Source organism: Daucus carota, chromosome 1 (genome assembly GCF_001625215.2).
Source record: "Daucus carota subsp. sativus chromosome 1, DH1 v3.0, whole genome shotgun sequence".
Taxonomy (NCBI): domain Eukaryota; kingdom Viridiplantae; phylum Streptophyta; class Magnoliopsida; order Apiales; family Apiaceae; genus Daucus; species Daucus carota.
Window position 1 is genome coordinate 21680475 of NC_030381.2, and position 17972 is coordinate 21698446.

Below are 17972 nucleotides of genomic sequence, written 5' to 3' on the forward strand. Positions count from 1 at the left end.
ATGTTGGATCAGACCAATGAATTGGTGGCCAAGTTTCGGATGGCACGTGATCGATTTGAAAATTCAGACTTGGTTGATTTGAAGGTAGAGCTCAAAGTATGCAGAGCACAAAGTGGTAGAGAGAATCATATTTCCTCTTCTGACGAGGTAGCGGGTATAATGGTTGGTAGCAGTGACTGTACTATTGCTGACCGCGATATAATAGTTGAGCAGAAATTTGGTGGCTTGAAAAGAATATCATATATTCACCCTAAACTCATGGCTCTCCAATACCCCCTACTTTTTCCCGACGGTGAGGATGGTTATCACAATAGGATACGGTTTCAGAGCGCAGATAAAGATTCAGACAAAGAACGTGACATGATATCAATGAAGGATTATTACTCCTACAAATTCCAAGTGAGACAGAATGAAGGTGATCATCACATTATCTATAATAATTTATGCACACTACAAATATAGTACATATTTGGATTTACTTAATAATATATTCATTTATGTTTTTTTGGACAGGAATAACTCCTAGATTAGGAGGGCGGCTTTTTCAACAGTATATGGTCGATGCATTCTCTACTATGGAGCAGACTCGATTGTGGTGGTTTCATACACACCAAACCATCCTCCGAAATGAATTGTACACCCATATCTGTGATTCTGTTAGGAATGGAGATGGGAACTCATCCAATGTAGGTAAAGGAGTCATTTTGCCAGCTGGATATGTAGGTTCCAAGCGTTACATGCAACAAAATTTTCAGGATGCACTGGCTGTCTGTCGTCACATAGGACATCCTGATATTTTTTTGACCATGACTTACAATTCCATGTGGGATGAGATTCAGAGGATGATGGCTTATCTACCTGGCTGTCTTTCTGCAAACAGCCCCGATATAATATCCAGAGTGTTCCGGTTGAAGCTGGAACAACTAACAAATGATATTAAAAAAAAGTCACATTTTGGGAGATGCGTTGGAGGTAATCCAATTTGCATTTTTTATGTTTGATATAGTAATTATATACCAGTAATGAAATGAACATTAATCACCAAGTTATTCATTTTGTTGCAGTTATGTATGTGGTGGAGTTTCAAAAGCGCGACCTACCCCACGTTCATATGTTAATTTGGCTTGATGGTCCTTCTAAGAAATTCTTAAAAGAAAATGTAGACAAGTTTGTTTCAGCAGAGATTCCAGATCCTGAAGTTGATCCTGATGGATACGCTGCTGTCAAAGCTTATATGATGCATGGTCCATGCGGCTTACAAAATCCAAAATCTCCTTGCATGAAGAATTTTAAATGTATACGCCATTTTCCGAAAAAGTAAGCTTCTCTAAATCACTTCACCGCCCACATTTCTGTGAATTAAAAACTACATGTACTATATTACTTTGATTGGTAATTGATTAAATTTTCAACTTTCTGCAAACAGGTATTGCGCAAGAACAGTATTCGATGACAGTGGCTTCCCACTGTATATGCGGCGCAAGAAAAATGTTAAAGTCCATGTCCACAAAGTTGATTTGGATAATCAGTGGGTGGTCCCGTTCAATCGGGATCTATTAGTGAAATATCAGTGTCATATGAACATTGAGATTTGCTGCCATGCTCGGAGTATAAAGTACCTCTTCAAATACTGTCTCAAGGGACATGACACTGCAACTGTGGAAATTACTGGCCGATGGAAGCGAAAACAAAATGAGAGCACTGACCAGCGTGTAGATGAGATTCAAGCATACTTTGACGGCCGGTATGTTTGTGGTGCTGAGGCGGCGTACAGAATTTTTGGCTTTCCTATACATCACAGAACATTGTCTGTGGAAAGCTTGCCATTCCATTTGCCAGGTCAGAAGAACTACACTTTTCGTGCCAACGAATCTCTCGAGAAAGTGGTGGAGCGCGAGAAGGAAAGGCTTAGTAAGTTGGAAGCTTTTTTCATGTTGAACCAGGTTGATGTGAAGGCTAGATGTTACACCTATGACCAAATACCCCAGCACTATGTTTGGAATGACACTCAAAGAAAATGGACTCCAAGGAAGAGAGGCAACCAAATAGGTCGCTTATCTTATACACATCATAGCAGTGGTGAGGTTTGGTACTTGCGTATGCTACTCACCAAAGTTCAAGGTCCTACATCATTTGAAAGTTTAAGAACTGTCAATGGAGTGCTCTGCCATTCTTTCTGTGATGCATGTAAGGAATATGGATTGTTGGATGATGACAAAGAGTGGCATGATGTGCTAGACCAGTGTGCAGCTGGCGGATTGCCTCCTCAGATTCGCCAACTGTTTGTCCACATTATAGTTAATTGCAAGGTCACTGACATTGCAACTTTGTGGAATAATCACTGGAAACAAATGGTGGATGACATTTTGTTGAAGAGGCGTCTGCTAAGTGAGAATCAGAATCTCATCCTTAATGATTTCCAGCTACAGTTCTATGCCCTTGCAGGTAAAAATTGTAATTTATTTTGTTAGTCCAATTTATGTATTTTCTTTGGTTAATATTTGTGTCAAATGACATGAAGTACAAAATTTATTAATTTCACCTCACTGTGCAGAAATAGATGATTTGCTAAGAGCTATTGGAAAGAGTCTCAAGAATTACTCTCAGTTGCCACAACCACCAGCAAGCTATCCCCATCAGGGGACCAATAACTTGATTATTGAAGAAACTAGCTACAACCTTGCTGAAATGAAAGCTGAGCACGAAAAACTAATTGCAAACTGCAACGAAGAGCAAATTAATGTTTATAGAGCTGTGTTAGATTCTGTTCAGGGTAATCAAGGTGGATTATTTTTCCTTTATTGGAGTGGTGGTTGTGGGAAAACCTATGTATGGAGGACTTTGATCGCCAAATTACGGTCTGAAGGTCAGATTGTTTTGCCGGTGGCCACCTCTGGGATTGCAGCTACTCTTCTCCCCGGTGGCCGGACAACGCATTCGCGGTTCAAGATACCCATAATTCTGGATGAATTCTCTCTTTGCAACATTGGACACAATTCAGATATAGCTGAGCTTATTAAGGTCACGAAACTCATCATTTGGGACGAAGCGCCTATGCAACATAGGTACGCTTTTGAATGTTTGGATCGCTCGCTTAGAGATATTATGAAATCTGTTGATCCTTCAAGAGCAAATCTGCCATTTGGAGGAATTACAGTCCTCCTAGGTGGAGATTCAGGCAAATTTTACCTGTGATCACGCAAGGAGAAAGAGGTGAGATTGTGTCTGCCTGCATTACTAGATCCAGGCTGTGGTCAATTTGTAAATTTTTTTTGCTAACCAGGAATATGCGGCTTAACCAAGGAAACAGTGCAGAAGAAGTTGAAGAATTATGTTAGTTTGCAAAGTGGATTTTAGATGCTGGTGATGGCAATCTTCCACCAGCAGACCCGACTGAATTCCCAAATGCAAAAGAGAATGATATTGTCATACCAGCTCAGTTCTGTGATCTTATTATAGGCAATTCGGTTGAGAACATGATCTCAGCTACTTTCCCAGATTTTAGCACCAACTGCAAAGATGCGAAGTACTTACGCGAAAGAGCCATATTAACTCCTACCAATCAAACTGTAAGTCATCTCAATTCACTGATCGTAGACAAAATGCCAGGCGATTCTGTTTCATACTATAGCGTTGACACTGTTGAGGAGTTTGGCGGTACCGAAGATGATTTCAACTCAGCTTTCCCGATAGAATATCTAAATTCTATCAACCTTCCTGGAATGCCACCACATGATTTGAAGTTAAAGGTCGGAGTTGTAGTTATGTTGATGAGGAATTTAAACCAAACACTTGGTTTATGTAATGGAACAAGAATGATCATCACAAAATGTCTTAAATTCTGTGTGGAGTGTGAAGTAATTTGTGGTTCATTCGCCGGGACACGACATTTTATTCCAAGAATGGAATTATGTCCCAGTGATACTCGCATGCCTTACAAGTTGATTAGAAAGCAGATGCCATTACAAATATGCTATGCGATGACTATCAACAAAGCACAAGGTCAGTCACTTGAGACTGTTGGATTGTTCCTTCCCAAAGCAGTTTTTACGCATGGCCAATTTTATGTTGCAATTAGCGGAGTTACATCTCCACATGGATTACGAATTTTCATTGATGATGATAGTGGACAGCCTACTAACGTCACGCAGAATGTGGTGTACCAAGAAATTTTCTACTCTTTACCAAAGACCTAGAGGAGGAAGGCATAGTTTCAGAACACTGCTACAACTGATGGTGATATCAGTTCTTTTGGAAAATGAAATACTCCGCTCAAGCTGCTTATGCTGTCTTTGATACAATTCAGAGCAGCCAGGTTTTTTGTTATAATTTCAAAGCAGCTATTACTCTGTCTGTTTAAATATTATCAAATGTACTGAATATGTTTGTACTGTCATTTGGCTACCTATTTAATCTACTCTGACTATTAATTTATGTAATTAGTTTGTACTCTGACTATTAATTTACTCTGCCTCCTTTTGTTTACTCTTGCACAGTAGTAAGTTGATGGAATGCCAGTGAGATATCAGCTGCTTTGTTATAGATGTACACACCACAGGCTGTAAATTTTAAAATACCTATATAAGTTATGCAGCTTAGTGTAATATAAATTATGTCAATACCAAAACCAAACAGATCTTTTCATCATATAAGTGTTCACAACTTTCTTTGGACATGTACAACATACCTGTTCACAATTTATATACTAATAAACATAGGTCATTACAGAGCAATGTGGCAAATTACAAATTTACTACTACAGTCAGACCACACATGGTGCGTCCCAAAATGATATAGTAATAAACATAGGTCATTACAGAGCAATGCTTTTAGATTAAAGCTTAGGATAAATCAACAGAAATACTACTTAAAACCAAATGGTTCTTTTCCATCAACGGCAGACCAAAATGCTAAACTTTAAAACTGATGTTTAGGCCGCAGAGATATACTAAGCTACCACATCAACTTGAAAAGTGTTTTCACCAACATAATGAAACTCAATTGTTTCTCCACCCACAAATTCATTTGCTTTGGTAAAATTTCTCTAACCTTTCCCAAACCGGCAAATGTTTCTCTGCGCAGAACACATACATAGCAAGTGCGTGCCTCAGATATTAGCCTGATTGCTGTCGTTTTGGTCCAGTTTTTATATATGGAGTACAAGATACGAGGACAATACTGCATAAAAATTCAGCAATATTATACTAAACATATATAAGAAACTTACCGCTCCATGATCTCTTTTGTCCACATGAGATTTTTTCAGGGTGACACGAAAAGACATGTTCAGTGGATTTCCATCTCCAAATTCATTTCCTGTAGTGTACATTAAGGCAAAATTAAATTGCCAAAAAAAAAATTAGAGAGAAGGTTAAATATTATACAGCTGCAGTAACACGATTTTACCTTCATTGTTACCATCATCGGCAAGTTCCAAGTTCTGAGCATCTGATGCACCAAACAATATCAGATTTGTTAAATTCAGCACAAACATGTAAATTCATCCAAGCAAGTAAATTCGAAATTACCTGCAATACCTCCATCAATATCCATTGCCAAGTCTGGCTCACCTTCTAAAACAAAAGATGTATTATAGTCATGTGGAACTATTTATGGAATTATATTAAAATAAATTGAAATTCATTCTCAAAGACTACCGTCACCACTGCTGTCAGACAAAATAATTACTTCTTCTTCACGAATTCCTCCAGTTTTTTTAGTAGCCGCACCATGGCTGGAGTTCAATTTGTATTCCATACCAGTTGCTTTGAACAATGACACAGCAAAGGTTGAATCACTCAAGAAATGAAATACCATCACATCATTCAGCTGAATACTATAGGTGTCAACCAATGTCTTTAACCCATGAAAGAAACTCTGGGAACGAGAAAAATTGACAGCTACAGAACAACCATCCCCCATTATGAGATTTACAGTTTCCTCCAAAACTCCACCGTTCATCTCCATGAAAACCCGGGGGATTTCCTACAAATTTTGGTACTGTTTAGGTTTCACCAAAATAATACAAACAATTAAATATAAAATATAAAATCAGAAGGTATACCATTTGACCAGCGTAAAGAACAACATCGTTAACTATTTTAAACCAGTTCGTCACCTTGCTTGCATGTCCAATACCTGATAAGTGCAATGTTAATAAACTTTACAACGGGCCATTGTTAAATACATTGATAAAGTCTGGAAAAGACATTGACAATTTTTTACCTTTTTCATTACACTTAGTTAGTAAATCACGTTCATAAACACACACCCTGAATTTTCCAGGTGGCCCGCTTAACATGAATGCGCAAATGTCACCTTCCTTCACCCTGCTGGCCCTCGCAAAATCATACCATGTTCTGTCCATATAGGCCTTTCCATTATCCCATTTCAAATTCACAACCCAACTCATATTTTTGAAAAAAAGAGTCACAGATTTCATTTCCTCTAAAAGACCTAGCTGCTTACAAGCATACCTATTTAGAATCTGTTAATAAAGAAAACATTTTTAAGTCAACTCACAGCTATTCTGTAACAATTTAAACATTCAAAATTATAAAATTAACCTTACCTTAGTGTGATCCTTCTTAAGGAGATGACTACTACTTATAAGAAGATTATAAACATGGAGACCACTGTTATAGACGTTAGAGAACATAGTGCCACATAGTTTGTCCACTTCAATGTCTGAGAAATTGAAAAAACTTCTATCCATGGAAGAAAGAGTCTCAGATTTATCAGTCACAGTGTAATTAACCTCCACACCATAAGGATTGTAAATTTGTAAATTGAAACTCGGTCCACCAATATACTCCATAGCAATCAAATAATAAGGCTTAATACAATAATAAAGCATCATCTTTTCTAAGCCCTCGATCCAATTCCTTTCAACACTATATTTACCATTCCACACCACTCCTGGAGCCACATGCAACAAAAGCCTCTCTGGAATAGGCCCACTATTTTCAATAGGAAACTCTTTCGGTAAAATCTAAAGAACAATAAATTACTTAAATAAGTTCAGATTATAACTATCACTCTATATTACTAATAAAACATAAAAGAATGGTTCTAACCAGTATCCCAGCAATGTAGTCTGAACCAAAGTTTGGACACACAAATGTACTTCCTCTTTCACCCCATTTCATATTAAAATTTACTACATAAACAATCCCAGATAGTTTTCCGTCTTAAGAAATAATCGACCACAACTCATACATAGCAAACTATGAATTAAAGAAACATATCTTGGCTGCTTTTGATCAAAGAACTTGAAGAACAGAACAAAAAGAAAGTTAAATATGGTATGTAACCAATGTATAAACTGGATTTCAGACTTAGAACACAGAGCACAAACCTCGAAGAAGAAGACGCCATGCAGAGCTTGCAAATAGTAACTGCCAGTGCAAATCAAGGTGCAAGATAAGTAGAAACTGAAGAGTTTTATTACCAAGGCAATTATGACTATGTACCTGCAATAGACAAAAACAAGTCAAATCAATTGGGTTGTGGCTCGATACAAAGTAACCGTGGTTGATCACAGTAATCACAGTTACAGTAAATATATTATTTTCTAATATCCCAAAGTATTGGAAAAAAACAAAATATTTTATAAAATAAAAAAGATTTAATTAAGAAAAACACTGTTTTTTCCTAAATTTTGGATGGAGTACATACACTTTTCTATATTGAAAAGTTTATTTGACATTGTACAAATACAAATGTTAATATAGTGTTTATATACCTTAGCTTACCAACCCACAATTTATGCCACTGAGTGACTAAATTACGTTCATGTATATTGTAATTTGTACAGAAATTCACCATTACAACTCTAAATTAAATTAAACTGTATTTTTTACAATACAAATTGAAAACTTTTTAACTATAACGATTATTTTAAACCATAGTTTTTTTTAATAAAAACTAAACTAAATTTAATCTAAATTCTCAGCTAATCCGTGCAAATATAGTATCAATAAAATTTAGAAACAAATTTATGCCACCAACTGACTAAAATACGTTGATCTTAAATGAAATTTTTACAAACCTTCACTATTACATGTCAAAATAAAATTAAACCATATTATTTACCATACAAATTCCTATTACTATAACAATGACAAAGAAGACCCGTGACGAAGAACCATGAATAGACTGAATTCCTATTACTATAACAATTATTTTAAACCATATAATTTAATATACAAATTAATATTTTAAATAGTGTTCGGACAAAAGACTGAATGCTTACCTGTCTTCATATATTACAAATAAACAACTCTAAAAGTTTCAAGGTTATTTTTTTAAGTACAACAACTGAGACAACAAAAAATTTAATGATATTAGAACTATATGTAAAATTATACCGACAACCAACATTTATTCCGTTCAAAAAAGTATCATAAATATTTATAGCTCAACAATATATTCTTTTAAAAGTTAGATGAACGACACACACCTTAAATGTGAACTATAAAGTGTGTAATATTATTTATGAAACACATTTTTTCCCCTAAATTTATGAAACAAAATATTTTATAAAATAATAAAGATTTAATTAAGAAAAACACTATATTTTTCTAAATTTTATTTTACATCGTACAAATTCAAATGTTAATGTATAACATTATATACCTTAGCTTACCAACCAACACTTTATGCCACTGAGTGACTAAATTACGTTCATCTAAAATGTAATTTGTACAGACATTCACCATTACAACTTTAAAATAAATTAAACTGTATTTTTCACAATACAAATTTAAAAAATTTTAACTCTAACGATTCAAATTTAAAACTTTTTAAATCTAACGATAAAGATTAAAAAAAATTTTGGCTAAATTCTTAGCTATTCCCTGCAAATACAATATCAATATCAATAAAATTTACCAACAAATTTATGCCACCAACTGACTACAATACGTTGATCTTAAATGAAATTTTAACAAACCATCAATATTACATGTCAAAATTAAATTAAACCATATTATGTACGATACAAATTAAAATTCCTATTAATATAACAATTATTTTAAACCATATAATTTAATATACAAATTAAAATTTTAAACAGTGTTCAGACAAAAGAATGAATGCTTACCTGTCATCATAAATTAATTTTAAATAGCAAAAACCATAACTTACTCAAAAATAGCAGGTGCCGCCACTGACAACATGTAAGGGCTACAACCGGATGCTGTACACATAGTTCAACTGTAATCAAATCCAAACTAGATCAGCTACTACAGTGAACATAATGGAGCAGCGTACTCAGCACACTAAAGTAAATCTATGCCCAAAATAACCTACAGCTGTAAACATCATATCTTACAAAATACTTAATCAGAACACAGTCCATTATTACAAATCTCAGAAAACATATAACTTTCATTACGCCCTACCTTTCAATACAGATACTAATCTGCAAACTCACCCGCCTTCAATTCAGGTGAGTAAATGACGCACCTAATCTTTCAATTATAGAGACAAGAAGCATATCTACTTCACAACACACACAAAAATAGAGACAGATTCGGGTGTTGGTTTGAAAATTGAGAAGTTTGCTGTGGACCTGTTCTACATGGGAGAAGTTAAAAAACTAGCTGAGGACAACCGTTTCTTAATAGGTATAATAACTGTATATTTTTTTATAATTTTAAATGGGAGCTAATTTAACCAAAACAATTTAAAGATATGGTAGGAAGGATACAAAATGTTCGAACGAACATCAAGTCAATCAAAAATGATGTCGAGAAGGTTATTACAAAGTTTGACCTCACTGATGGAAGGTATGTTCAAATCTACTGACCATTTAATAACAAATATCATTAATGTTATTCTGAAATGATTTGTGTAGGTACACTGTTCCTGTGACTCTATTCGATGATTTTGGAGTTTAGTTTGCAGAAGAGCTGGAAGATTGTAAACAAACAGAGATTTATATTATCAAGGCTGCTGCAAAAGTTGGCCTCTATGAGGGTAAGATATTTTTTAGTCACTTGCTGTTAGCATTACAAAATTTAACTGTTAGAGAAATTTTAAACAGGTATAGCTAATCTAACAAATTATCCGGCAACAAGAATATACATCAATCCTACACACTACAGCATCGGAGAGCTTAAAGCCAAGTAAAAAATTCTTACCTTTTATGAAAAAAGTCTATATTTTTCAATTTACCAAGCAAATAATTGGTTCATATGACTATGCAGAATGTTGGAAACAATTGAAGAAACAGTTTCATCACCACCGCAGGAAATTATAGAGTTACAAACTCTTACTATCAAAGAAATTAAAGCAATGACTCCAGATTCCACAGAGGTAATATGTTTTGCACTTTCTATTAATAGGGGACAAAAATGAATAATGTTCGGGTTTTTTTTCAATCAACAGTGCAGAGTTAAGTGCCAACTTAAAGTAACTAAGGTCGAAGAGCAGTCATCTTGGTTTTATGCTGTATGCACAAAATGTCCAAAAGAAATATCACGAGTCGATGGGGTTTTTAAATGCGAGGACTGTAACAGAATTATTCCATACCCTGACAAAAGGTTAGAATATGATTACTATTATACATAAACTAGAAATACAGATTTGCAAGAAAATATCTTTTGTATTAGTTTATTTATGCAGCGACAACACAGGTAGCATTGCAGTCATTTTCCTGGACCAAGAAGTTACTCGGATTATCGAGAAAACTTTGTTTGATATAGAAGTGGATGCTATTCAGGTTTGCATGTATTAAAGTTTGTAATATCATAAGCAAAAGTGCTCAGTAACTTAAAAGCAGTCACTAACCAACTTCTTTAAAGGAAAATACCGAGGGGAAATTTCCAGCAGTTCTCAAGACATTTGAGAAGAAAGTTTATACCATCACTCTAAACATTACAGAGAACAATCTCAAAAAAGGATCAATGGTGTATGAGGCGGATGAGATTTTTGACAAAATTGAAAGCAGTGCAAACTTTGATCCATCGACAAACACAGATACTCAAATGGTTGAGGCAGCAACTGTAGACGTAAGTTGAAGTTTTACAGATCATATAAAAATAATTATTCAAGGCTGAGGTCTTGAATAAATAATTATTCAAGGCCAAAGTTTTACGCTCTTTAATTAATTATTCAACAGCTGAAAGATGACGACCTCAGCACACCAACAACTGGAATTTCTTCTACAAAAACAAGGCCAAGGGTTGATATTGAGCCGGTGGCATTTGATCCAAAAGAAGATACACCGGCCAAGCTCAACAAAAAGGATAAGAAGAAAAAGGTCTTTATGCCCAATATTTTTAGTGCAGTCTACTTCAGTAGTAACTTCTGTCATCCAATTCCTTACTTCTGTCATCCAATTTCAGGAGTAACTGCTTTGTACTGGACGTCAACAACTACTTTTGCCAATGAAGAAGAATTTGAAACTTCGGTCTCTGATACAATTCAGAGTTTCCAAGACTTTTGTTATAATTTCTCTGAATCTATGACTCTGTCTGTTTAAATATTCTAAACTGTGCTGAATATGTTTGTACTATTTTTTGGCGTCCAGGAACCTAACTATTTAATCTACTCGGACTATTATTTTATATAATTGCATACCTATATAGCTGCTTCCTACCACATCAGTATTTAATCTTGCACAGGAGTAGTAAGTTGAGGTATTTAATATGCACTTTAATTGCATCAGCTGAAATTTCACAGATTAGGTTATCTCTATATATACCACATGCAATAAACTATGAGAAATCTACCAAAATATATCAACTGCATCCAAAGGCAAAATGTCTTCACGCTATGCAGTTCTTGCAAACCTCAAAACAGGAGTTGATAACTACAAGATAAAAGTTCGAGTCATACGCAAATGGAGAGGAGCGACGAAAACTGGAGAAGAATTCAAAAACTTCAACATCCTGCTGCTAGACAACAAGGTTAGTACAATCAAACTGCAATTAAAATTGTATGATTTAACAAATGAAGTTGTGCTCTAAGTACCAGAACAGATTACTACTAAATTGCATATTTTGCAGAACAATACAATACATGCTTTCGTACCAACAACCTGTGCCTATGACTTGGAAAGGCAGATCAGAGTTGGAAGCATCAATATTATTACAGGTTTTATTGTACAGGACTACAAAAAAAACAGACAAGTTTAGGGTTGTGCGGAGGGATAATCAGCTTATTTTCACAACAGACACAAAGATCCAGCAAATTGAAGAAACTGCAGCACAAATTGCAACTGAGATCTTTGACTTTTATAATCTCCGTGAACTTAAGAACTACATGACTGAAACAACTTATGTCATTGGTAAGAAAGTTTTAGATTTAAAATATTACAGACCTACTTATTAAACTGGGGACACTGATTATATAAATCTTAAATTACAGATGTTGTCGGTGTTATTAAGGATCATAAGATTCTTCTTGAACAGATTACAAATAGGCATGGAATTCAATAGGAACAAGCTAAGTTTGTTATATCTGATGGAAGGTTAGTGTAAATCCTGAAGCAAAAAAAAGTGGTTATGCTATTTATATTGACTGACATTTCTTTGTAATGTTAAACAGAACAAATGTGAATGTAACATTTTGAGATAAATATGCAAAAGTTTTTGTGGAAGCTATTTGGAAAAAAATGGAGACTCCAGTCATTATTATTCTTGCAGGATACAGAGTGCAAATGTGGAGCAGTATGAAACATTTAGAATCCTCTTTCGGACTAATCATTCTATATTAATAAATCTGCTTTCCAACATTCAGTCTATGGACTAACTAACTCATTATTTCTGTGTCCAACCTGCAGATGCTCCAAATGTCACACATGTTGCACCAACAACATTCTACTTAAATCTTAACCATCACAGTGTCAACCAGCTGAGGAGGATGTAAGAAACAGTTTGAGTCACAGCTGATGCAGACATTATCAGTAAAAAAAATTGTAAAATAATTATCCAATTCCATATGTAGGTTAGCTATACCTGATTTCTCAAAGAAAGTAATGGCAATGGAGAAGAAGAAGAAAGCTGAGCTGCTTACTGTTGAAGCCATAAAATCATTGGACAAAGATTCTGTTGAGGTAAAAAAAATTACTATCTTATATAAAATTCATCAATTTTAAGATACTTATATGTGTAAATGGCAGGCAGAAGTTCTGGCACATGTAACCATCATGCACGTCGACGACCAACAGAAATGGTTTTTCAAAATTTGCACATCATGCGATTTTGAAGTCGATTTTGTCAATGAATTCTACAGTTGCGCAAGATGCCAAAGAATTGTACCCTATCCAGAAATAAGGTAAACAAAATCATATGTAAAGATTGTATTTTATGTCATATCTCTAAACGGTTTCCGTTAAATAGATTTAGATTGGTTGTCATTGCTTTGGATGCTACCGGTTCTCTTCAAATCTTATTGGAAGACAGAGAGGTTAGAAGTTTGCTTGGGAAAAGAGCAAGGCAGTTAATTCCACAGGTAACAAATTAATTGGTAGTGACAAAAATAATTAAAATCAAAATTTGTTACAATTCTAATATTACCACAGGAAGCAACTGAAGAGTACTTCCCAGAAAGTTTCAAAATGCTTGCAACACAAACATTTACAATCAAAATGGAGATCCATGCAGCAAATGTTTTGAAACAATCAAATCTCTACTGGGCTACAAATATATGCCATGGATTCAAGTTGGAGGAGATGGACACAGAAATGGAACAACAACCAGAAAGCCAAAGCATCAACACACAAGCCACTACATCAACAGCACATCTACCAGGAATGTCTGACCTGAACTGCAATTCATCAGCAGTAACCAATTAGGCTTCAAGCTTAATAAATTTTCATTCTCGAAAATATGTAATGCATAAACTATGACAATATTCAAACTGTTTCTCTGTAACTCATGTAGTCGACTAAGTATGCATCACAATATCTAATCGTCTTAAATTCATTTTGTCTATGGCAAATCTTATTAACTCCAAAACCCAAGCAATGCGGGCACAAATACTAGTAGTATATATGAATGGATATCGCTAAGATGGTTAACTGCGGGGACTATAAAATCCTAATAGTTCGGGTGGTTAACAACCCTAATTAGAATTTTTAGTGTACCAACATTATTCCCTTGCTTGTACAGACTACGCAAGATAAAATTACCCACCATGCCTAGAAAATGATTGTTGACCGATAATGTGTCCAGCACTGTAAAATGAGCATCAATGTTTCCGGTCCCGTATATGATGGCACGACTTCGTCTATACAGGACGGCGTCACCAATTCCAAGATTTTCAGCTATGCGGAAGAAGTTGTCGAAACATAGCATGTCTGCAGGACTGCCTCTAGAGCCATACTTGTACAGAGAACGCAGAGGGAACTTCTCCAACAAAGAAGTTATCACAACTTCTCGCTGTGTCCGTGACCAAACTATAAAGAAATTGAAAAAATCTTGAAAACCTCCCACCAATAGAAGCTCAAGAAGAACAATAACTATATCAGTGGGAATGGTAGCAATGTTATTATTCTATATCCTCATTTTAGAACTCGCCAAATACCTTTTGAAAGCAGATAGATGATTACAGATAAAATAACATGCAATGAACAAAATATCTCTAACTATATATAATAAGCTCAATGATAAGAACTTAATGCAGCTCTTTTATGATAGTATCGGTTACGCCCCCTCGCCTTACAAGATTAAATGTGGGGCATACGTGAGCCAGGAAAAGCTGAGAAACACTAATATGCTTTTAATTCTTCAGGTACAATTCAGATTGCCTGCATCCCCACTAACTCTAGACCTCTCTAGCATTTGCCTTTCCTGGCACTTGATTATGAACATCCAAGTTACAAAGCTTATAAATTACAGGAAAAAGCGACTCTAATTACAACCTATCAGACTATATTGTACAAATATTACAATAAGATAGTAAACACACACTAGATAGGTGCAACAACAAAAAATTATTTTTACAGATTAAAGACATGCAATAAGTGTACATAGTTACATAGTTCCAGAACAAAACAAAATAGATGTTCTCGAATCAAAAAAAAAATTCGCAAAGAACAGAAATAAAACTAACTGAGTAATAATATATAATATAGATAATAATATTACATTCTATTACAAATACATTAACTAGATTTCTATTTTATTTCACAAACTAATTAAACTTAAGAAAATTTTAAAAATATTTTAATATATGAAGCGCCAATACGTCCCTCTCGAAAATAATATAGCGCTAGAAATTTTTATGTTTACAAAAAAGTAAGTCGCGTGTACATACAACTGAGATTAACATATAGATTATCTAGAATTCAAATACCACGCACACATAACCTCTAAATTACCTCTTAATAACAATTTAATATACGGGACTTTTAAGCTGCTACAGGTTACATTTCTAAGCTTTAAAAGGATCAGCTGCCTACAACACTTGAGTACAGACAGTTCATTCGCTAAACTCTCTTTTAAACAGGCTACAATGTCTCCATACTCGATGTTATCTGCCTTATCTCAACAATCTGACAACAAGAAATTCTCGTGCGAGTTGGCCGTATATGGGAAGCAGTAAACAGAAAGAACAACACCCTACTCCACACCAATGTCATTCTGCTGGATGAAAAGGTATGTTTACTTATAATCTTTCCCTTCATTCATAAAAATATTTCCTAAAATTTCAGGTTTCAGGATGATCATATTTTGGCCATAGTGCGCAACAATCAAAGAGATGCATTCCTCCCGATGTTAAAAGAAAATGAGGTTTACAGCTTTCATGCAAACAAAATGCAAAAGTCTGTCACCTTCTGAAATCAATGCCTTAATCTGCATTACACATCCAAAAAACTATTATATGTATCAGGTTTTTTTAAAAGCTTAAGGAAGATGATAGACTATGGTGACAAATATATAAAGCGGCTGCCAGGGCTCGGCTACTTCACGCCTGTAACACAATTGTTTTTCGGAACTTCTGTTTTATACTTCTGGAATGTGCATTTTAATTGGCCGACTCAATGTTCTTGACATACAATATGCTTGCTTCCATCATTGCATACCTCACTATTACCCAAAATTGCTTTAGTGCCTTGTCTTATTTTCCGTTCAAATAAATGAATGAATTCAGGTTTAATATACTTTTTTCCCAATTCCTTTTTGGCCTGCCAATAATTGTTAGTTTCTCTATTGCTTTTTGGTATTTTAATCTTCATGAACAGCGAAGAGAAGATGTTAGTAACCTTATGGGAAGACAAAGCGCTCCAGTTCATGTCCTCCATCCTAGAGGTCCAAGAGAAGGCAACCTTTGTTGCGATTACTGGGCTACTGGCAAAAAAGTTTTCAGGTTACATACTCAATAATGAAACTGACATGCATGTTTAGAAGTCATATAAAAAGTATACTTCCCTGACACATGTAACTGTGTCACCAACTACACATCAGTTGCTTCTTTCAAGTTATTTCATTTCAATATACTGTTTGCTGCTAACATTGCAGATAGAGCCACACTGTCAAGCACTGATGCAACAAGATCTTACTTCAATATTGATTACGAACCTCTGAATGCTCTCAACGAGAAGCTGTCTGCATCAATGGCGGGGGGACATAACTCCTTACAGGCTCCTACAACAAGACAGTTTGTCACTGCCAATGAGAATCAGCCAAAAGAGCTTCAGACAAAGTCAATCTTGGAGGCTAAGATTCCAGTGGGGAACAATGTAAGAAACCTATTATGAGCAAAATGAAATATTTAGTAGTTAATTACATCGCACAAAATATATCCACCCACAAATAATACGATTTCGTCCTATCATTTATGCAGGTACTGCACTGTCTTTATAAAGGAACGATAGTTGACGTCCTCAATGGAAATGGGTGGTACTACATATGTTGTCCAAAATGCGCAAGAGCTGTTCGTGAATTGGAGGGGAAATTTTATTGTGCGGCCTGCACCGAAGAACCCAACCCAGTAACACAACGGTATATGATTAGCGCTCCACATATTAATCCGGCATTTTTCAATAGAGACATGCGCAATAGTTTCATTTCAGTTACATTTCACTAACACTTAACCTTCAATAAATATGCTTTTAATCCAGTTACAGAGTTGTCATCCGTATCGAGGACGGCACAGGTTCAACAACTTTAACATTGTTCAACAAGGAGGCTGAACAAATTATCGGTGCTCCACTAAACATATTACTGAAAGAGATAGAGGTATATCTAAGATGTAACAAAAGGGACAGTAGACAGTAGCATAGCCTTAAAGATATTAGATACTAAAATTCTTTTCTTCCTCTGTAAATAGAAGGAGATGCTGGCAGAGATTCCTCTTGCGCTGAAGAATTTAATCGGCAAAAAATGTGCATTCCAAATAAAGATCACTCCATACAACATAGAAAAAAGCTGCGAGGAGTATACAGTCACCCGTGTCTCGGAGTTTTCCCTGCCTCCTATCACCAATGACGCGGCGGACTCTTCTGAGGGCTCGAACAAGAAACAAAGGACCGCTTGACCGCTCTAAATTCAAATCAGTCAAAACTACTTATATATATATATATATATATATATATATATATATATATATATATATATATAGAGTAAGGTTCGAGGGAGAACCTTATTATCAAGAGAACCGAGAGATCTAATAGTAACCGTTGATATATTGTAATTGTATTCAAAATTAAAACTGATATATTTAATGGCATTGATGTAATAATCTTCTATACATTGGGCATATTGCTTAGTAATTTAAATGTGATCATCAAAGAATCTACTAAACATGGAAATTTTTTATTACATCTGATTTCATACAAATCAATCAGAATAAACTTTATAATGGAAAGATTAATCAAATTACTGATTATCAATATACATATATACAAACACATACAAGAAATACTCTTCTTTTTCATAATCACAGAAGCAAAATAAAGGAGATACAGAAGTTGACAATGGAGAACAGGGAGAAAATTACAAGGTTTGAACTCTTTCCTA

At 34.9% G+C, this 17972-nt stretch overlaps 4 protein-coding genes across 4 annotated transcripts; all 4 read left to right on the plus strand.

The window, feature by feature from the left end:
• Positions 1 to 4196, plus strand: LOC108219103 (uncharacterized). The gene is made up of 6 exons (XM_017392388.2): positions 1 to 415; positions 514 to 972; positions 1065 to 1317; positions 1427 to 2445; positions 2555 to 3178; positions 3358 to 4196. Exons 1-6 carry the CDS (start codon positions 1 to 3, stop codon positions 4194 to 4196), a joined length of 3609 nt encoding a protein of 1202 aa, XP_017247877.2.
• A 6359-nt stretch (positions 4197 to 10555) lies between these two features.
• LOC135148056 (uncharacterized) lies at positions 10556 to 11583 on the plus strand. Its single transcript, XM_064082266.1, has 4 exons — positions 10556 to 10726; positions 10809 to 11015; positions 11126 to 11266; positions 11352 to 11583. Exons 1-4 carry the CDS (start codon positions 10556 to 10558, stop codon positions 11355 to 11357), a joined length of 525 nt encoding a protein of 174 aa, XP_063938336.1. The 3' UTR covers positions 11358 to 11583.
• A 185-nt stretch (positions 11584 to 11768) lies between these two features.
• Positions 11769 to 13818, plus strand: LOC135148062 (uncharacterized). The gene is made up of 7 exons (XM_064082309.1): positions 11769 to 11915; positions 12376 to 12478; positions 12791 to 12872; positions 12955 to 13063; positions 13130 to 13284; positions 13350 to 13461; positions 13532 to 13818. Exons 1-7 carry the CDS (start codon positions 11769 to 11771, stop codon positions 13802 to 13804), a joined length of 981 nt encoding a protein of 326 aa, XP_063938379.1. The 3' UTR covers positions 13805 to 13818.
• Positions 13819 to 14223: 405 nt separating this feature from the next.
• On the plus strand, positions 14224 to 17490 carry LOC108219112 (replication protein A 70 kDa DNA-binding subunit B). Its single transcript, XM_017392401.2, has 8 exons — positions 14224 to 14394; positions 15460 to 15551; positions 15665 to 15775; positions 16196 to 16320; positions 16473 to 16693; positions 16798 to 16955; positions 17075 to 17192; positions 17284 to 17490. The coding sequence occupies exons 1-8, from the start codon at positions 14224 to 14226 to the stop codon at positions 17488 to 17490; spliced, it is 1203 nt and encodes a 400-aa protein (XP_017247890.2).
• The last annotated feature ends 482 nt before the right edge of the window (positions 17491 to 17972 follow it).